Source organism: Homarus americanus, unplaced genomic scaffold, assembly GCF_018991925.1.
Source record: "Homarus americanus isolate GMGI-L3 unplaced genomic scaffold, GMGI_Hamer_2.0 scaffold2539, whole genome shotgun sequence".
Classification (NCBI taxonomy): Eukaryota; Metazoa; Arthropoda; class Malacostraca; order Decapoda; family Nephropidae; genus Homarus; species Homarus americanus.
The window spans coordinates 4,947,940-4,969,974 of record NW_024725489.1 but is presented as its reverse complement, the minus strand read 5'-3'; the positions used below and the strand labels follow the sequence as shown (position 1 = coordinate 4,969,974).

General features: G+C 46.0%; 1 protein-coding gene across 1 annotated transcript; it reads right to left on the bottom strand.

The window, feature by feature from the left end:
• Positions 1–200: 200 nt before the first annotated feature.
• LOC121865033 (serine/arginine repetitive matrix protein 2-like) lies at positions 201–17,238 on the bottom strand. Its single transcript, XM_042364349.1, has 5 exons — positions 14,571–17,238; positions 11,466–13,612; positions 9,680–9,739; positions 5,870–5,982; positions 201–635 (listed from the first exon to the last, which is right to left on the bottom strand). The coding sequence occupies exons 1-5, from the start codon at positions 16,514–16,516 to the stop codon at positions 561–563; spliced, it is 4,341 nt and encodes a 1,446-aa protein (XP_042220283.1). The 5' UTR covers positions 16,517–17,238; the 3' UTR covers positions 201–560.
• Positions 17,239–22,035: the final 4,797 nt, after the last annotated feature.

Genomic DNA, 22,035 nt, shown 5'->3' with positions numbered 1-22,035 from the left:
TCCCTCCAGCTGACCTCTCCTTGTCAATGTGGTCTCCTTGAGCGAGTTGAGGAGAGGAGTGCAATTCTTCTTGTGTGTGTGTTTTTTTTTTTTTTTGCAAGAGGCCGAGCACGTCCTCCACTTTACTATTGAGATATTGTTGAGGACGACCTTCCATCTCTTGTGAAAGTTGTTAAGGACGACCTTCTATCTCTCGTGAAAGTTGTTGAGGAAGACCTTCCATCTCTCGTGAAAGTTGTTAAGGACGCTTCTCCTATTTTTCGGGAAGTTCTATAGCGGGACTTTTCTTTCTTGTTCAGGATGATGTCTCGTTGGTTTCTGGAAGTTTATATTCATATGAAGTCTTCCCGGTGGCTGTGGAGGCTGACACACCATTATCATCCGTCTAGGAGGTTACTGAGGACGATCTTCCAATGGTTTCTGGAAGTTTGTTTGGACGATATGCCACTGGCCTCTGGAAGCTGTAAGGACGAGCATCCAATTGGCTTCTGGAAGTTGTTAGGAACTATTTCCCAGTGGTTTGTGAAGCTGTTGATGACTGTTGGTGTTGGTGGTCACGCTCAGTGGTTTTGGAGGTAGTCAAGAGCTGCCCCGAGCGCCCAGCCCAGACGAAATCCCTGGATCTTCTCACACACCTGGAAAGTAATGGTAATGTGTCAGCGTGAGCCACAATAACACATCATTAAAGCCCATCATTAACCTCCCAATAGAGGCGGAACTACACCAGGAAATGATGAGGGAGCTGTCTCAGATCACCCAGGGGAACTATTTAGCTTAGTCGTTATTGGGACCCACTCAGGGACCCCCCCACGATCTACCAAATGAACCATAACGAAAGGTGGCGATTCCAGAGGCGCTATCCGCATCGTTAACCTAAAAGAAAGAAAGAAAGAAAGAAAGAAAGAAAGAAAGAACTTGAGGTTAAGAGGTGTAAAAATGGCTCTTCGCTCCCCTCCCCCCCGAAAAAAGTCGAAATATCATTGAGGTATTTTTTCTCTTTCAGGTCAATTCAATTACTTGTTTTCCTCCCTTCCTCTCCCCCCCCCCTCCTCCCTCCCCCCCTCGCCGAGTGAATGTTGATCTGAGGCCTCGATCAATGGTACCAGGTGGCGATGATGAAAAGGTGGTTGTGTTGTGGTCGAGGGGAGACGGTGGGTGGACAGTGAGGGGAAGGAGATAGGAGGGTAGGGGTAGGCGAGACAGGAAGAGGGAGACGGTATCTGAAGGGAAGTAAAGGGTTGGGAGGAGGAAGGATAGGAGATAGAAGGAAAAGTGGTTAGAAGGAGGGAGGGAAGGGTGGGAAGGAAAAAGACTTGAGAAAATTGATTGGAAGGGAGTGCAGGGAGGGGAAACACTCTCAGGGAGGGGAAAATATAGGTTGAGAATTAGAGTGAAGAGAGAGAGAGAGATAACTTCAGTGAGGAAAGGAAGGAAGGGAGAGAGGGAGGGAAGGGTCATCGCAAGAGAGAGAGAGAGAGAGAGAGAGAGAGAGAGAGAGAGAGAGAGAGAAACTTGAATTAATATACACAGTTTATTTAGCCCTTCTATACCAGCTAAGAATCACTCGAAGGTCACCTGAGACATTTACCTGAAAGAAGTAATTAATAAATATCTTAGAGGATCACCTGGGCGTACATACAACATAGAATAATAGTTATAAAATACATATTGAAGTTATTACATTATTATATATATTTTTTTTTTCCCGTTAGTGTATAGTTATGTATTTTTTAAGGTGAAGAATGAAATACAAATAGTAATTAGAATATAAACACATGAGTTGTAGTTAAGATTAGGCCATAGGATAGGTGGTGGATAGAGGGATAGGAGAGAGGTGAGAGGGGAGTGAGAGGGGAGTGAGAGGGAAGAGGGATCTATTTAACAGGGTTGGTGATCAGGTTTCTTCAACGAGTATTATTTTGCTTAACCAACCTACACACACACACACACACACACGCACACGCACACGCACACTCACACGCAATTATTCACTCTCTCCCTCATTTGGACAGTAGAGAACACTCGATGTCTGGCAGTCTGTAAATTATTGCATTAATTAATTGTTAGTGGGTCGATGTTGAGAGAAAAATGGTGGTGTTTACTGTGTGTGTGTGTGTGTGTGTGTGTTTACTGTGTGTGTTTACTGTGTGTGTGTGTGTGTCTGTCTGTCTGTTTGTCTCTCGCAGGTAATTTTTGTCGTGTAAGTCTCTCTCTCTCTCTCTCTCTCTCTCTCTCTCCTCTTTCATTTTCTCACATTTTTCTGCTCTTTCTTTTTCGTGAAGGTAATCCTGAAAACGTGTGTGTCATTCTTTCCGTCTCTCTCTCTTTCTCTTTTCATCGCCATCTCTCTTTTTTCACCTTGACTGTCACTTTCTGTCTCTTTTCCCTCCCCGTTTGTCTTTCCTACCTGTTCTGTCACAGTTTCTCACACGCTTTTCTTTTACTCACAAGTTTCCTCCTGTGTGTCTCTCTCTCTCTCTCTCTCTCTCTCTCTCTCTCTGCCCGTCTGTTCTTCACTCTGTTTGCCTAACTGTCTGTCTCTTTCTGTCTCTCTGTCTGTCATCTTTCACCCTTCTCTCTTTCTCTCCATCTCTCTCTCACTATCTCTCTCTCTCAGTCTCTCACTATCTCTCTCTCTCTCAGTCTCTCACACTTTTCTCTCAGGTCGTGAATCGAAACGCCAGTGACCTGTGCTATTGGATCACTCTCGCTACAATTAGGCCGGCGGACCAACTTGACCTAACCGAGCCTAACTACTACCTGAGGGGATAGTGAGGGGTAGGTGAGGGAGATGAGGAGGTGAGGGGAGTTGGAGGGGTTAGGGTGAGTGGGGGGGGTGAGGGGTGATGGAGGGGTTAAACGAGGTCCCTTTTTCCTAATTTTAATCTAAGGTTTTGTCTAAAAGTTACTTAGTGTTCCGTATGTGTGTTGGTAGTGTTACTTAGTGTTCCGTAAGTGAGTGTTGGTAGTGTTACTTAGTGTTCCTGTTGGTAGTGTTAGTCAGTGTTCCGTATGTGTGTTGGTAGTGTTACTTAGTGTTCCGTATGTGTGTTGGTAAAAGTTAATACTTAGTGTTCCGTATGAGTGTTGGTAGTGTTACTTAGTGTTCCGTATGTGTGTTAGTAGTGTTACTTAGTGTTCCGTATGTGTGTTGGTAGGTTACTTAGTGTTCCGTGTATGTGTGCTGGTAGTGTTACTTAGTGTTCCGTATGAGTGTTGGTAGTGTTACTTAGTCCTGTATGAGTGTTGGTAGTGTTACTTAGTGTTCCGTATGTGTTGGTAGTGCTACTTAGTGTTCCGTATGTGTGTTGGTAGTGTTACTTAGTGTTCCGCATGAGTGTTGGTAGTGTTACATAGTGTTCCGTATGAGTGTTGGTAGTGTTACTTAGTGTTCCGTATGTGTGTTGGTAGTGTTATTTAGTGTTCCGTATGAGTGTTGGTAGTGTTACTTAGTGTTCCGTATGTGTGTTGGTAGTGTTACTTAGTGTTCCGTATGTGTGTTGGTAGTGTTACTTAGTGTTCCGTATGTGTGTTGGTAGTGTTACTTAGTGTTCCGTATGTGTGTTGGTAGTGTTACTTAGTGTTCCGTATGAGTGTTGGTAGTGTTACTTACACCTATATATCTGTTCCCATATTAAGCGGAACATTAAGCGACGACACTTTCTTTTTCCACTTCATTTTATCAGTGTCACGTACCGGCGTTTTAATATCCAGCTGCCTCCCTGTATGCATGTCTCGTGGGAAAAAAAACAATATCATGTTTTTTTTTGTTTCAAGAACAGAGAGGTGGGCGTCGCGTGCTGAGCCAAACTACATATTGCTTGGCTATTGGTCCGTGACAATGCCTTTCCCTCGGACACACACACACACACTCTCCACTGTATAAACTGGATGTAGTGTAGAAGGAAGACACCATAACTCAACACGGATATATATATATATATATATACTGTGTCTTAATAACAAACACAGTGTTGAAAATAGACTTACAGTGTTAGTTAAGAAAGATGTGTATTTATTTTTTAAGTTTTACGTAATGGTTGGATAGGAATTTCCCTCTGAAAATATGATGTTCTGAGTGAGGTAAAAAAGAAACTGGGATGCTGGAGAAGAGATCTGTATCAGTCTGTCTTGTGTCTGTTATCTTTCCCCCGGTCCCACTTTTATTTTATTTTTTCCTCTGTGTGTGTGTGTGTGTGTGTGTGTGTGTGTGTGTGTGTGTGTGTGTGTGTGTGTGTGTGTGTGTGTGTGTGTGTGTGTGCGTGTGTGTGTATCTGAGAAAAGGGGAGTTGACAATTTTCCTGTCTTGTCCTAATTCTTCCTACACTAGTTTTATTCTCCCTAAGACCTCCTCCCTTACTTAACATCCTTGCTAAACTTGTGATATTCTCCCTTAATATATCCTCCCTTGCTTAACATTCTTGTCTCCCTCCTTCACTAGCTTTATTCTCCCTTACTTAACATCCCTCATACACTATCATTATTCTCCCTTACCATCTCCTCCCTTTCCTTAGCATATCTCATATTCTATTCTCCCTTATTTCCTCCACCTCCTCCTCCCTGTAAATAATATCTAGACCTCCCTTCTCCCAGCCTTGTACAGTGACAGCTTTTAAATTTAACACAAACAGGAATTCTAGGAAACCTTACCACCACCACCACCACCACCACTACCACCACTACTACTACTATTACCACCACAACTACAACTACAATCTTACCACCACAACTACAACTACAATCTCACCACTACCACCACTATCACCACAACTTACACCACTATCACCACCACTACCACCACTACCACCACTACTATTATCATCAGCTGTGATATCGGAAATGGACAACGAGTTTAGTCCTTTGAAGTGACCCAGTCTAATACCTCCCCAGCCTGAAATGGTGTAAAAATATCGCCAGTACGAGCACTCACCAGCGCCAGGCAATGACCCCCGTGATGTTTGGGAACTTACAGTGTGTGTGTGTGTGTGTGTGTGTGTCTTTATGAGGACTTGTAAAGGAAGGATATTTCACCTGTTTAAAAAGATCCTTATTATAGTGCAGGACTCGAGGATGAACCTAATAGAGTGCCAAAGGATTCCTAGAAATCCTTACTTTAGGGTAGGACCTGTTTAACCATACAGGGTTGTTAAGGGAGGGAGGGAGGGTTATGTTTAGGTCTTGATGGCTCCTTGGCAGACTGAGACCTGAAAAGAACGCGTTTAATGGCAGAATACATCAGTGGTTTAGAGGAATGATTGGTGGTTAATGGCTGTATGGGAAGACGTCGACCAATCAGGGAGTTCCTTTGATGAGGGGAGGGATGGAAGGCGAAGGGGGGAGAGAAGAAGGGGGATATAGGGAGTGAAGGAAGATGAGGAGGGATAGGGAGGAGGAAGGAAGGGATAGGAAGACGAGGAGGGAGGGAGGAAAGGAGGCGAGGATGATAAAAAGTATATATATAATTTTGATGCTGAAATAAAGGGAAGGATAAAAGAAAGAAGAAGAAGAAGAATGAAGAGGAGAAGTTGAAGGAAAGGAAAGAGGAAACAACAGGAGGTAAGAAAGGAAGGGAGGAAGAGAAGGGAGATAAGGAAGAGATTAACAGACTAAAGAGGACATGATGAAGGTCCTTAAAGAGGAGATGACGAGGGAACGAAGGAAGGAGGGGAGGAAGGAAGGAGGGAGGAAGGAAGGTGAAGAGGAAGGAAGGAGGGAGGAGGAAGGAAGGAGGGGAGGAAGGAAGGAGGGAATGAATGAAGGAGGGAAGGAAGGAAATAGAGACAAATAAAACAGGAGAAGAATAACGAGGCTAAATAACGAGAGTAAATAACCATAAATAACAAGAATAACGAAGACATGAATCACTCACTAGTATCTCGGTGTCGTCAGAGAGGTTGAGGCCGTGGGTTAACAGGGCGGCCACGTACTGATAGTCGAGGCAGGCCAGAGGGTCCGGTAACATCCGCGGCTCTCTCTCACACACTGCCGGGCGACAGGTCAACACGAAAGGTTAGAGGTCAACCCCGTGGTGTAACGCCAGGGGAATAGGTCATTGAGAGGGAGAGAGGTCAAAGGTTAAGGTTGGAGGCTCAGAAGGTGGAGGACGGTGAGGTGAGGGTGGGGGGAGGGTGGGGAAGTGACTCATCCTCGACAGTAACTAGGGACTTACATTAGTACTCCCCCCTCCTCCCTCCCCTTTCCCCCTTCCTCTCCTACCCCTACCTTCCCTTCCCGTTGAATCTAGAGGAGGCCACTGCGAGAATAGGTCAGAGGTGAAGGGGTGAGAAGGTCAACGACGAGAGGAATTGGGAATTGGTGATTTGTAGATGGGGGGGGGAGGGGAAGGGGTGTAGGTGTGGTAGGGGAATGGGGAGGAGGGGGAGGGTAGAAGCTTTAAGGCCGAGAGAAGGTGCGAGGTAAACATACTTGTGGAGGTCATTGCACTAAAGGTCGAAGGGTGAGGTTGCTAAGGTCGAGCTCGGGAGGAAGTTGAAGTTGCAAGGTGAGGGAGTGAGGTCATGGGAGGTTGCATGGTGGAGGGTGAGGTTGTTAGGAGGTTGCAGGGTGGAGAGTGAGGTCATGGGAGGTTGCAAGGTGAGGGAGTGAGGTCATGGGAGGTTGCAAGGTGAGGAGTGAGGAGAGGTTGAGGTCATGGGAGGTTGCAAGGTGAGGGAGTGAGGTCATGGGAGGTTGCAAGGTGAGGGAGTGAGGTCATGGGAGGTTGCAAGGTATAGGTGAAACCATTGCAGGACTTTCGGTGACAAGAGAAATTGTCAGTTGCAAGAGGATAGATGAGGCCATTGAGGTAGAGGTCGGGAGCTTGTTAAGGCTATCAAGGAGAGAAAGTGGAGGTTATTGCAAAGAAAAGGGAGGTGGCAATGGAAAGATAAAAATAATGTTTGTAATACTAGCAACAACAACAAACACATTAACACAATCTAACATTATCAATAAGACTCTAGGACATAAACAAAACAAAGACAGACCAAATCCCTCACAAAGAAACAACAACAACAACAGTATATTGCAGAGCGTAATTATGCAGTATGCAACAGGTACGAGACATAGGTCAGGGGTGATGCAAAGAAGGTCAGACTCCACCGTAAGACCCGACCACCTACACCGCCTGACACCTGATACTGACCATCCCCCTTCCTCCCCCTCCCCCTCCCCCCTACCCCTCCTCCCCCTTCCCGTCCCTCACCCCCATCTTCTGCCCCCTCCTATTCCTCGTCCCCTCCCACAAGACCCCACCGCCTACACCATCGAACACCTGATACTGACCCTCCCCTTCCTCATCCCCTCCACTTATACACTTACAGACCCCCCACCTAATACTTACTTATACTTAAAGACCTTCACTTACTACCACTTACAATTGAAGTCCCCCCCCCACCCTTACCGGCTCTGTAAAATAACTTATAACCTTGTAAATCTTTGTAAAAAATATCGTCTTATAGTCTTGTAAATCAATCACCTCTGTAAAAAAAATCGTTGTAAATTATTGATGATTGATTTACAAGAATTTAAGACGCTGGTAGTAGTAGTAGTAGATGTAGGCCTATAGGGGTGGGGGAAGTGCTGAGGCGGATCATCGGAAAATGCATAATGGAGGTGGTAAAGGATGATGTCAGGGCAGCAGCAGGGAACCTACAAGTGTGTGCCGGCCACCAGGCTGGCGGGGAGGCCGCCATTCACGCCATGAGATTGATATTTGAGCAGCGTGATTGTGAGGCCGTTCTTCTGGTGGACGCTTCAAACGCATTCAACATACTTAACCGCAAGGCCGCACTGCACAACATCAAGATCAAGTGTCCAAGCTTTGCAATGTATGTTGAACACACCTATAGGAATCCATCAGACCTCTATATAGTAACAACAAGGCTCTAAGAGGTGATACCATCATACAGTCAACCGAGGGAACAACGCAGGGGACCCTGTTGCAATGGCAATGTATGCAATAGGCCTATCCGTGCTCCAACACACAATGAAATTTGAAACAACTGAGGTCAAGCAAGTGGCATTCGCTGACGACCTTACAGGAGCAGGAAAAGTGGAAGACATCAAAAAGTGGTGGGACCTGGTAACATCACGAGGTCCACAAATAGGGTACCACCCAAATGCCAGTAAGTCCTTCCTCATTGTGAAGCCAGCACATTATGAACGGGCAATGGAGGTGTTCGGTGGAAGTGAGGTCAAAATAACAAAGGATGGCCAAAGACACCTAGGCGCAGTAATCGGCACTACGGACTTCAAGACCAAGTACGTAACGGGAAAGGTGAATGAGTGGGTTAGTGAAATCCAAGCTGTCTGAGATTGCTAACACAGAGCCATATGAGGCTTTTGCGGCATTCACCCATGGAGTCAAGCATCACTGGAACTATCTGATGCGCACTATCCCTGATATCGGACTCCTCCTCCACCCTCTGGAAGAAGCTATCAGCGTCAATTTCATTCCCAAATTAGTGAAACACCCTCACTTAACCCCAGCAGAAAGATCACTCCTTGCACTACCACCGAGACTGGGAGGAATGGGACTGACCAATCCAGAGGAGATTGCTGCCACCGAACATCAAAACTCAGTTAAGCTCACGGCAGCCCTCACGGACCACATAATAGCTCAGCATGCAACAGGGGAGGTGGATACCAGTGAAGTAAACAAGATTCGAAGGTACATTACGACAGAACGACAGCACGGCCAAAGTGGTAAGTTGCAGCAACTGTTACTGCAAGTACCAGAGAATTTAAAAAAAAAAGTAGCTATAGCGCAGGAGGTGGGCGCCTCGAACTGGTTAACTACGTTACTGATAAGGACAAATGGTTTCAGTCTCAATAAACAAGAATTTGCAGATGCCAATGCTCTAAGGTACGGTAGGCCGTAGAAGGTTTGCCCTCCCAATGCGTGTGTGGCTCTTCCTATGACGTCGATCACGCCAGTGTGCAAGAAAGGGGGCTTCATATGCATGAGGCATGACAAAGTAAGGGATCTCACAGCAAATATGTTGAAGGAACTCTGCCGTGATGTCAGGGTAGAACCGACCCTCCTTCCAATGGACGGTGAGAATTTCCAACATAGGACCTCAAACACATCCAACGAAGCCCGTGTTGACGTCAGTGCTTGAGGATTCTGGACGCGGGGACAGCGAGCTTTCTTCGACATCAGGATTTTTTATCCCATGACCGCATATCACCGTAACTTAGCGCTCGATGCTGCACATAGGAGGAACGAGAACGACAAGATAAGGGAATATGGGTAGAGAATTCAGAACGTTGATCAAGGCAGCTTCACTCCTCTAGTGTTCACAACCTCTGGTGGGATGGGCCCAAGTGCAAGATGTTTCTACGCCAGACTGGCGTAGGTGATCTCCGAACAGAAGCAGCAGCCCAGAAGTTATGTTACAGCCTGGATGAGATGTCGACTGTCCTTCTCTCTCCTTGGGTCGGCTTTGCTCTGCCTTAGGGGAACGAGAGCATCGGCCCCAAAGCCGACAACAGTTGCAGATATTGACTATGAGGCAACAGTCACTGAATGCGACATAGATCTGCGGCTCAACTAACTCAACACAGCTAGGATAGCTACTTATGTATTAGGATATTTAATTTTAAGGTAATGAAATGGCGGCGAAGGTATGGCTATAGGGGGAGGATGGAGGCCATGTTTTTTGGTTGGTGTACTCACTTAGGGTGGCAGCCACTCTGAACTGGCCGACCTTCACGAATCCATAGGCCATGTCCGGCTCTGAGGACACACAAGAATACACTGTTAATACTGCGCTTAATACTGCGCTTAATAATGTGCTTAATACTGCGCTTAATACTGCGCTTAATAATGTGCTTAATACTGCGCTTAATACTGTGCTTAATACTGTGCTTAATAATGTGCTTAATACTGCGCTTAATACTGCGCTTAATAATGTGCTTAATACTGCGCTTAATACTGTGCTTAATACTGTGCTTAATAATGTGCTTAATACTGTGCTTAATACTGCGCTTAATACTGCGCTTAATACTGCGCTTAATACTTCGCTTAATAATGTGCTTAATACTTCGCTTAATAATGTGCTTAATACTGTGCTTAATACTGCGCTTAATACTGTGCTTAATACTGCGCTAAATACTGTGCTTAATACTGCGTTTAATACTTCGCTTAATAATGTGCTTAATACTGTGCTTAATACTGTGCTTAATACTGTGCTTAATACTGCGCTTAATACTGTGCTTAATACTGTGCTCAATACTGCGCTTAATACTGTGCTTAATACTGTGCTTAATACTGCGCTTAATACTGCGCTTAATACTGCGCTTAATACTGCGCTTAATACTGTGCTTATTACTGCGCTTATTACTGCGCTTAATACTGCGCTTATTACTGCGCTTAATACTGCGCTTAATACTGTGCTTAATACTGCGCTTAATACTGCGCTTAATACTGCGCTTAATACTGCGCTTAATACTGCGCTTAATAATGTGCTGATGGGAGGAAATGAATCATTATATAAGGCTCGTGTGTTTATATCCAAGGGAGATGATTATATGGGAAAGAACTTAGGAGAGGTGTGTGTTTATTCGCGGGTAATGTATATATGTTAAAACCTCCATATAACGGACTTTTACCTCCATATAACGGACTTTTACCTCCATATACCGGACTTTTACCTCCATATAACGGACTTTTATCTCCAAATAACGGATTTTTATCTCTACAGTGTTCGTGTATAGGGTGAAAATAAATGACAATACCTAAGTCATAAATGAAAAAAAAATATACATACGTGTTTTTCATAATTATATAGACACCAAGTAGGAAATAATAATAATAATAATAATAATAATAATAATAATAATAATAATAATAATAATAATAAATTGGGGAGGATTATACCGTTAGCGACACAGTTCATAGAGACGTAAAGATAAGGGACGATTTTTAGTGAGTTATGGACAGGTGAGAAATATACCTTCAGTCTCGTTAATTAAACTCAGGTGTGTGTGTGTGTGTGTGTGTGTGTGTGTGTGTGTGTCTTTCTGTTTCTCTCCCTTTCGTATATTAATTATCTCCCTTACATCCAGTTCACCATTCTCTCTCTTTCTCTCTCTCTCAATTACTTCCTACCTTCCTTTACTCTGTGTTTTCGTTCCCATTCTCCTTGTCTTTGTCTCTCTCACTTTACTGTAATTGTTTTCCTCCCTTTTCCTCCTCCTTTTTTCCCCGACTGTTATTGACCCCATTTTCCCCCCTCCTCTATCTCTTGTTCTCTGTCTGTCTATTGCAGTTACTTGCTATCTCCCTCATTTCTTCTTTCCATTTCACTATACTTTGTCCTCATTCTCTCTCTCTCTCTCTCTCTACCTCCCCCATTCTGTCTTTTTTATCTATCTTGTTTTCTTGTCATATTTTTTTCTCTCTCTCATTCTCTCTGTGTGTCTCTGTCTCTCACAATCATCTCCCTCCTAGGCACACTTACCAATGAGGTTAGCGCTGGCGGCGACGAAGTAGAAGGCGGTGGTGGCTAGTAGTGTGGTGTGGTTGAGGGGAGACAACTTGATGTGTTTCTTGACCACGCTCGTCACCTCCCTCCAGCAGTCCTCAGCACCTGTCCCAGCTCCCATACCTGTCACTAAATACGTCACGTCCTCCACCTTGAACCTGCCTATAGAGCCGACAGGTAAACAGGTGGTACGGAGCATGTGTTCACTTGTGAGTAGGTCTCCTCCTCCTCCTCCTCTTCCCTCCTCCGCGGACTCGTTTTCTGTGGTGTGTCCCGGTGCTACGTTTTCTAAGTCACTTTTTACTGGAGGAACTGAAACATTTATCGCTTCCGTTCGTGGTGTTCTCGCATTCCTGCTGTCAGTTGGTTCGTGTTGGCTCGTTGTCTCAGTTAAAGTATCGTTGGAATGACCATTAGCGTCTGTGAGGGTCGTGGCCACACTAGCGTTGGGACTACTTAACTCGTGTAGCTGAGGCGCACCTGATGGGGGAGAGGCAGGAGGAACATCCGCGGTAATCCCTCTGACATCTCCGGTAGTCCCCGGGTCGACCACTCCCTCAGGAGTCTGTCTGCTGCTGCCGCTGGGAACACGGAACAGCAGATCCTCTAAAGACGTCCGGATTAACTTCTCGGTAGATTTTATTTCGCTCTGTACCTGACTGTTCTCCGCTGGCTTGATGACCCGCTCGTTGGGCACAGTGAAGAGGAGGTCGGTGACGGAGGAGATCGTCTGTTTGGAGGACGTGGCTGCTGGGGACGTCCTGTTGTCCCCTGAGGTCCCCGCCACGCCAGACTTATTACCGTGGTGTGAGAGATCGAAACCCTGTGTATAATTAGTGTGTTGGTTCGTCTCTGTGGCGTTGACAGAGTGACCCATGTCTCCGTCATAAGTAGTACCGATACCACCGTCAACACTCGGTACAGTCTCACCATCAGAACCAAGTAAAGTATCACTCTCAGAACTAGGAACAACTTCACTGCTAGAACTAGAACCACTAGTGTTGTCATGCCTAGAAAGTCCCTCCTTTTCTGTACTAGACAACACTACTTCACCACCTGATGATTTAGAAGTACTGTCACTACTATCACTACTAGGTATAGATACACTCTCACTTTTAGATTTAGAAGTACTGTCACTTTCAGATTTAGAAGAACTGTCACTTTCAGATTTAGAAACACTGTCACTTTCAGATTTAGAAGTACTGTCACTTTCAGATTTAGAAACACTGTCACTTCCAGATTTAGAAACACTGTCACTTCCAGATTTAGAAACACTGTCACTTCCAGATTTAGAAACACTGTCACTTCCAGATATAGGTACACTACTGTCCTCAGATACAGAGACAGTGTCACTTATTAATTTAGTAACGTTTCTGCTGGAGGCGCTGAAATGTTCTCTCCTGCTGCTGTCCTCGGCGTCTCTCACTTCTACTCCTCCTGTTCTCTCTCCCTGTGTTATGTTCTCAGGAGTTTGGGTGTTCTCATCATTCTCATTCTCTCTCTCATACACTTCACTTCTTCTCTCTGTTTCTCCCGGTTTTCTTCTTTTACCCTTTCTCCCAATTATTCTCCTCCCTCTTCTTTCATCTCCCCCTCTGTTGTGTTTCTCTTGAGGTGATTCTTCCCCTTCTCCTCCTTCTCTCTGGGTAACAGGACTACCTCTGCGTTCGTCCCTCTTCCTCTCCACCTCATCCCTTGCCGAGCCAATAGAGCGAAGGATAGAGTCTACCACTGTCTTCACCTTCGCCAACGTCTCCTCCATCCACTGATTCGTGATCCTTACGGGTGGAGTGTGTGGAGGCCGCGGGGGTGTGGGAGTAGGGGGGGGAGAGTGTGGAGGAGGAGAGGACGGAGACGCGGAAGATGGAGGTGAAGGAGAGGTTGAAGGAGAGGGACGTCCTGAAGTCGGGCTCATACCCCTAAGGACGTCATCCAGCTCCGTGTACTCCTCTTCAGGGGGGATGTCTGAGCGGTGGTGGGTGGTGGTTGGGGGTGACTGAGACGTAAGGTCCACCCCTTCCCCTGATCTCCCCCCGTCAGTCTCTCCAGGGATGGGGGAAAGGCGGATGATACTGCCACCCTGTAGGACCTTCACCCTCACCGGATAGATGCCCATGGGGACGCTGTGGGAGGAAGAGCTTCACTATACAGGACCAGTGTGTCGGAAGTTTGATCAAGTTTACACACCAAGTTGGGGGAAAGAAGGAAGGAAGGAAGGAGGAGGAAGGAAGAAGGAACTGAGTTATATATTCTCACACACTGGACTTATTTGTTAGATTACATGAACTATTTTCGAGGAGTTAATTATGTGTTTTATGAAATAAATAAATAAAAACCATGTAAACATTTTATACAACAAACTGAATAAATTGTCCATTCCAGCAAGAGAGAGAGGAGAGAGGAGAGAGGGAGAGGGAGAGAGAGAGAGAGAGAGAGAGAGAGAGAGAGAGAGAGAGAGAGAGAGAGAGAGAGAGAGAGAGAGAGAGAGAGAGAGAGAGAGAGAGAGAGAGAGAAATCTCAACGATATAAACAAAAGAAATTAATTTACAAATTCTTTGAAAGAACATAAGTGTTATAAAAGGTTGAGGCTCGTGTGTGTGAACCTGTACCACTGCAAACACTGAGGTGAGATGAGGTGAGGTGAGGCGAGGTGAGGGAGGTGAGGTGAGAGAGGTGAGGTGAGAGAGGTGAGATGAGGTGAGATGAGGCGAGGTGAGGGAGGCGAGGTGAGGGAGGCGAGGTGGGAGGGGAGGTGAGGCGAGGTGAGGGAGGTGAGGTGAGGGAGGTGAGGTGAGAGAGGTGAGATGAGGTGAGGCGAGGTGAGGACACCGGGAACATTCACCATCCTGACCATCAATCTCGTGGTTGTTGAGGGAAAGCAAAGTGTTGAGGGGAAACATTGATAAACATTACAAGAAGTTTATTGAGGGGAGAAGGGGAGACCCATAGTGAGGGGAAACCGATGACTTATTTTCTAACCTAACCTAACCTAACCTCACCTCACCTCACCTCATCTCATACAGTAAGGTTCTATTTGACGGTCGTTCACCTTGAGGTAGGTGAAGTGTTTGTACTGCTCACCTGGAGGCGAAGAGCCAGTATTTCTTAGTGGGTGAACAGCGGTACGTGATGTTTGGGGCGTCGAAAAGATTCCTGAGTTCTCTCCGTGTTCGCTGCTCACTTCTCCCTTCTCCTGTCTCAGTGTAAGGGACGTCTGGTGTCTGGTTCTCCTGATGGTGGTTCTCCTGATGGTGGTTCTCCTGATGGTGGTTCTCCTGAAGGGTGGGTCTTATTCTCGAAGAAGGAGAATCTTCCTCAATAAGGAGACTTTGGTTGCCATTTCTCCCTGAGTAATCGCAGCTACTACTGGTCAGCTCCGCCTTCCACGACAGACTCTTAGTTCTGTAGCAGTTCACGCCCTGGCCGCCAGATGCCCTCAATTTCCTGCCAGTCCCCCGGCGTCGCTGTGTCAGGGCGGAGACTTGCCGTTTCTTACACCTCAGATCCCCCTTCCTCTCCCGGGACGAGTTGCTGACGTCTCTCCATCCTCCGGAATCTCCAGATCTTCGTCGGGATTTGTCGCGGGATTCTGGCCTCGTCTCACGCTTTCTTCTCTGTGTTAATATGTGTTTTGATCTTGGGTTTACGTCGGTGCGTCTCTGTCGTGATCTTAAGTTATCATCTGCGTCCGTCGGTTGGGATCTTAAGTTTACCTCCGCGTCGGTCGATCTTGATCTTGTGTTAACATGTGGATCTTTGGGTGTTGAGCCTGACAATCTCTTAAAGTCTCTTCTTACCTTAAGACTCCGCCTCTTCTGGCCGGGAGACTCTGGCTGCCGCTCCACCATAGACTCGGTGTGAGGGGCCACCCGCCACCCTCCAGGCACTATAAACGGAGCGGCTAATTCTCTCCTGTTTCTTCGGTCGTGTTTTCTCCGCCTGGTTGAGTAACTGTCCTCAGTGGATCCTGTAAACCAGTGCCGGCCATAAGACCCACGTCGTTGAACCCTTCTGCTGGCGGCTCTCGCCCTCCATCTCTGTGTCTTCTTCCGACGTCGACGAGGACGACGATGGTGACGCTGACGACGTATGGATGGTCGAGTTTTTGTCTGTCCTGGATGGTCGGAATTTCTAGCAAAGTTTTTATCTCTGTTTTGCGGCGAGTGGTGGTGGTGTCTGGTGGTGGTGACGTCACTTGAGGGTAATTTGAGTGACGGACCTCCCTCACCTCTGACACGCCACTGTATTTGTAAAGTTTTTTTACCCTCAAGCTTCGCGTCTTTCCTGGTGATGGCTCTCGATCGGTTTTTCCTTACCCTGCGCCCTGAAGAAGTCTCCCGGCCCTTGTTGTCTGTCTGGCTGAGAGTCGCGCCACCTGATGGATTTGGTGAATAGTGTTTGTTTTTCTTTCTATTTATAGTACCAGAGTCTACACCAGCCACCGGGACACCGCTTCTGCCTCTCCCTCGACGGTAGACTCTTCGAGGACGTGTAGTAGCGTCTGGTCTCTTGTACATGGCTGCTACTCGAGGGTCAGCTGCTTTGTTTACATCTTGAGGAGTTTGAGATGACTTGACCTCCTGTGAAGCTTCGATCCCCCGTAATCTCGAGCCTTTCCGTCTTTGAGCTGATAGTCTTTGTTGTCTTGGTCTCCGTCTTCCTGAGTGTGTTCTTTGTCTTCCTCTTAGTCCATACTTTCTCCTTTTTTCTCTCCTGTGTTTTCTCTCTCCTGTTTTTTCTCTCCTGTGATTCTCTCCATCAATTCTCTTATCTTGGCTCCTCGTCGACGTTGCTTCATGACCTGGATGTTTCCTCTCCTCCCGCACGTCCTGGTTTTTTCCCACGCCACTCTTATCAGGACTCACTTCCTTCCCCCGCCCACGATTATCTCCCTGCTCATTACCTCCTACATATGCACCGACGCTCTCACCTTCCCCGGCCTCGTCTGAAGCGGGCGAGACTCCTCCTCCGATAATCACCCCATTACCCTGGCGTTCCCTCAGGGGTTTGGACGTCGACGATTCCATCTCAGGAGCCGTTGTTTCCCTCCCTCGGGATTGTCTTCTTCTGTGATCTTTCCTGTAGTTACCTTCTTCATCGTTTGTTCTGGTCCTTGAGGAATCTTGAGTTCTTTCATTATGACGGTGATTGATGTTACCGAGTCCTCGTCTCCGTGGTGATGTGGTGACAGGACTCGGTACCCGATGGTGATTTTTCTGTTGTCCTCGACGACCTACGGTGTGAGTGCCCTGCGAGGCGCTCCTCTCCTCGGTCTCGTGATCATCCTCTCGTGATCCTCGTTCAAGTCCTCGAGGAAGAGCAGTTAGCACCTCAGTGATCTGTGAACGAGTTGTCGGAAGCGCCCCCGTAGGAGATGGATCGTCACCCGAGTCTGTGTTATTGTTTATTTCCACCTCAGAGCTGTTGTTGTCAGGTTTTCTTCTCTTTGGTTTCTTTTGGTTGATTTTCTTCCTTCTCCGTCTCTGTCTTCTCCTTTGTACTGTGGGTGGCGGCGTGTGTATGTCGGACGGTGGTGGTGGTGCTCCAGGGTGCCTGATACTTAAGCTGGTATAATTGTAGGAGAGGACGGGATCACTGACGGCTGTATCTTCGGCTGCAGCTAGGAGGGAGTCCCTTCTCCACGTCTCCCTCTCTCTAATCCCCGTCGAGGCAGTTGGAGGAGGGGTGTGTTGGGTGGAGGTCTTTGGAAGGGTGTGTTGGGTGGAGGTCTTTGGAGGGGTGTGTTGGGTGGAGGTCTTTGGAGGGGTGTGTTGGGTGGAGGTCTTTGGAGGGGTGTGTTGGGTGGAGGTCTTTGGAGGAGTGTGTTGGGTGGAGGTCTTTGGAGGAGTGTGTTGGGTGGAGGTCTTTGGAGGAGTGTGTTGGGTGGAGGAACTCTTATTTTGTCGTTGGTGTGTACCTCTTCCCCCTACATTTCCCCCCACTCTATGCCTCTCTTCCTCTTCCCCGTTTTTCTTACCTTGTTGCCGTCTCTTGCTAGTAGTTACTAGACGTTGGTGGTCATCTCCGTGTTTATCACTTACTTCCTGGTTCTCCACTTCTCTCATAGTTCCTCTTTTCTCCTCCTCCTCTTCTTCTTGATCCTCCTCCTCCTCCTCCTCTTCCTCACCCCGGCCCCAGTGGTTCCTTCCTGACCCCGGTAATTGAGGCGTTAATTTGACGTCTGGGTTCTCATCTGCCGACCCAACCAAGGGACGTCTCGAACTCTTCCCCAGTCTCTTATTCTCTCCTCTTCCTTCTCCTTTCCTTCTCTCTCCACCTCCTCCTCTTCTCCTACTACCATTCGTGCCCTGAGATACACTGCGAGATGAATTAGTTGAGCTATATCGATTCTTATGTGCTTTATCACTTGAGTTTATTTGAGGAACTGATTCGCTTGAGGCGGTGACACCCGTTCGAGGCCCTTGAGTCGATGCTTCTGTCGGGATGGTCGGTTCTGTGTGAGCGTCTCTCGTATCGTTTATTTCGTGGTGTGTTCCCGACCCTTCGCTTCTTCTTCTCGGGTCTTCTGCTTCTTCTTCCCTCCCACTTCTTCTCCCCTCTTCACTATTTTCTCTAACGTTAATCACTTGCCCTCGTCTTTTATGATGCTGCCGGCTATTGGGTCTTTCCTCACGCTCACTGTCAAGTCTTCCTCTACCCACACTACTGGGCGCCTCACTATTATTATTATTATTATTATTATTATTATTATTATTATTATTATTATTATTACGATATTTTTGGGTTCTATTGTTATTATTATTATTATTATTTCTTATTAAATCATCGCTTTGTTGTTGTCTATTACTGAGAGTCTCATTTTTATCTCCCTGTTCACCATCTTCTTCTCTCTCTCTCTCTTGCCTTTTCATTTCTATGGCTTTTCTTATGTGTTCTGGAGGTCCCGGTAGTGGTATGGTCACCTGGAGAGTCCCGCCCCCCAGGTCTGCTGTAGCCAATGGTAAGCTATTATTCTGATACAAGCGACCTGATTGGATGATAAACATAAACAAGAAATGAGTTTGTAAAGAAACGTTCTGATTGGATGAAAAAAAAGGGTATTTACTGTTATTAAAATCAAGTTAATGAAACGTAAAATATATGTGAATTATATAATTATTCTTTCTTCATTAAGTTAAGAGCTATATGAGAATTATATATTATAGCAGTTTTAGAAGGAACTGATATACAATAATGCAGAGCCTCATTTACATATTTTGCGATGTAATTAAGATGTAATTGGTAGAGCTAACGGCTGAAGATTATACTTAAATGAAATACTTAAAGCTGAGAACACACACACACACACACACACACACACACACACACACACACACACACACACACACACACACACACACTGGGACATGTTAGCACCTCAAATATTTACAAAGATCAGTTGTACATTTCTGGCAAATCTTCTGACGGAATTGTACGAAGATGTAAAATGAGAGAGAGAGAGAGAGAGAGAGAGAGAGAGAGAGAGAGAGAGAGAGAGAGAGAGAGAGAGAGAGAGAGAGAGAGAGAGAGAGAGACTTCCACTGGGCACCTGAAGCAAACAACAGACACACACACACACACACACACACACACACACACACACACACACACACACACACATGGTGGAGACTCACTGTCAGGAAATTCCGCAGCGAGCCACAGGTCATGGCTTGTCGTGGTTCCAGCCATGATGGTGACGTGTTGCTGCTTCTCACCTTACAAACGGCGTCCTTGCTCGTTTATCTTCCTGGCCTGGGGAGAGGGAGGTGGGGAGAAGGGAGGGAAAAGGGGAGAAGGAGGGTAGGGAGGAGAGAGAGGGGGGTGGGGAAGGAGAGATAGAGTAAGAGGAGAGGTATCAAGAATGGAAGGTGAGAGAAGGTAGGGAGGGGAGGAAGGGCAGGGAGAGAGAGAGAGAGAGAGAGAGAGAGAGAGAGAGAGAGAGAGAGATAAATCAGTTAATTATCCAACACAACATAACACAACATAACACAACCAAAACGTAAACACTATCCATAATTTTCTGTTCGGTTTAATGATTGAATGAACTTGTGAACACCTGAGCACTACAGTTTCGATAATATTTAGGTAATTAAGTTTTTCGCGCACCTGAGACAAATGGATTAACATAGGAACCTTTGGTTGATTTAAAGAGCCAACAGGAATGTAATACTGGGAGAGAGAGAGAGAGAGAGAGAGAGAGAGAGAGAGAGAGAGAGAGAGGCAGTGTGGAGAGAGAGAGAGAGAGAGGCAGTGTGGAGAGAGAGAGAGAGGGCAGTGTGGAGGAGAGAGAGAGAGAGGCAGTGTGGAGAGAGAGAGAGAGAGGCAGTGTGGAGAGAGAGAGAGAGGCAGTGTGGCAAATGTTTTATTTTTAGAAACTTTCAACTTAGTTATTGACACCTCTGGTCTGCGTGACGTCAGAGTTGTCTTTTTATGGTCAGGGGTCAAAGGTCACGGAACGTTTGTCAAAAATACTGGATTATAATAAACTTTTATATTTTACCTTATATAGAAAAATACTATAAGGGAACTTTATTTATTCTCTTTTGAAATTTATATTGAAAGTTTCTTAGTATTTAGTAAACAGTCATAGGAAAAGATATTTTATAATCTGGTATAAAATTCATATAGTGAACTTTGTAACGTTTAATTTCTTATATAATTATTCATATAACGAACGTTCTATAAGGTATTGAAGGGAGGTTTTAAAAGGTGTATGGAGTGAGTCATAACAGGTTGATAACGTGTACTGTACAGGTGTATTGAAAACGTGTGTGTGTGTACAGGTATGTGAGTATGTATATGTACTGTATGTATGTATGTATGTGTACTGTATGTATGTATGTATGTGTGTATGTGTGTGTACCGACTCACCCTGTGTATAAGCCTGGTGGCGTGGGCGCGTGGCAGTCGACGAAGGGAAGGCGTGCTTTTTGCGTGATGAGAGTCGTGTGTTCATACTCCTCGGAACGACGGCTCGGGCGCGGCGTAGGAGAGCAGGCAGGAGGGTTATCTGTGGGAGGAGGGAGGAGAAGGGGAGGGAGAAGAAGGGAAGGGAGGAGAGGAGGAGAAGGGAAGGGGGAGGAGGGGAGAGAAGGGAAGGGAGAGGAGGGAGGAAGGGAGAGAAGGGAGGGGAGAAGGGAGGAGGTGGAAGGAGGGAGAGGGAAGGGAGGGAGAAGGGAGGGAGGAGAAACATATTGCCTTTATTAATGTTTATTTATTTAAGTTTATTTTGAGAAGATGTGTCATACCTGGGTGTGACAGTGGTGGTGTGACAGTGGTGGAACGACAGTGGTGGGTGTGACAGTGGTGGAGTGGTGGTAGTGGAATGACAGTGGTGGGTGTGACAGTGGTGGGTGTGACAGTGGTGGAATGGGTGTGGCAGGTGTGACGGTGGCGGGTGTGACAGTGGCGGGTGTGACGAGTGGCAGGGTCAGCGACAGTGGTGGGTGTGACAGTGGTGGGTGTGACAGTGGTGGGTGTGACAGTGGTGGGTGTGGGTGACAGTGGTGGGTAGCGTTGAAAGCAGCAGGGATTAAATCATTAACTGAGGGGTTAAATCATGGTACTCAGTACTCAAAGGGTTAAATCATAGTACTGAAGGGGTTAAGTTATTGTACTCAAGTGGTTAAATCATAGTACTCAAAGGGTTGAATCATGGTACTCAAGTGGGTTAACTCGTAGTTATCAAGGGGTTAAATCTTAGTACTCAAGGGTTAAACTCAGGGGTTAAATCACTAAGTACTCAGGGGTTAAATCTTCATTACTCTCAAAGGGGTTAAATCATAGTACTCCAAGGTTAAATCATAGGTAATTCTCAAAGGTTAAATCATAATACTCAAAGGGTTAAATCATAGTACTCCAAGGGGTTAAATCATAGTACTCAGGGGTTAAATCATAGTAGTACTCCAAGGTTAAATCATAGTACTCAGGAGGTTAAATCATAGTGCTCAAGGGTTAAATCATAATAGGGGTTAAATCTTAGTACTCCAGCAGGTTAAACTCATTGAAATAATACTTTTTTAAAATTTAAGTTTTATACAAATATTATAACAATGTAGAATTAAAAATAATTAAATATAATAGAAAATTGAAATATAGTAAATAAAAGCGACGTGACTAAAAAGACTCAAGAAAATGCAATTGCTGAGGAAACATTTATATTAAGATGAGATGCAACTTAATTCAAATAATGTAAATGTATATAATATTGCACGATGAGAATTATAAAATTATTTACCTGGTGAGAGAGAGAGAGAGAGAGAGAGACAGACAGACAGACAGAGAGGAGACAGATAGACAGAGAGGGAGACAGATAGACAGAGAGAGACAGACTGAGAGGAGACTGAGAGACTGGAGACAGACAGACAGACAGACAGAGAGGAGACAGACAGACAGACAGACAGAGAGGAGACAGCAGACAGACAGAGGGGGAGACAGACAGACAGACAGAGGGATGACAGACAGACAGAGGAGACAGACAGACAGAGAGACAGAGGAGGGAGACAGACAGACAGAGAGGGAGACAGACAGACAAGACAGAGGGAGA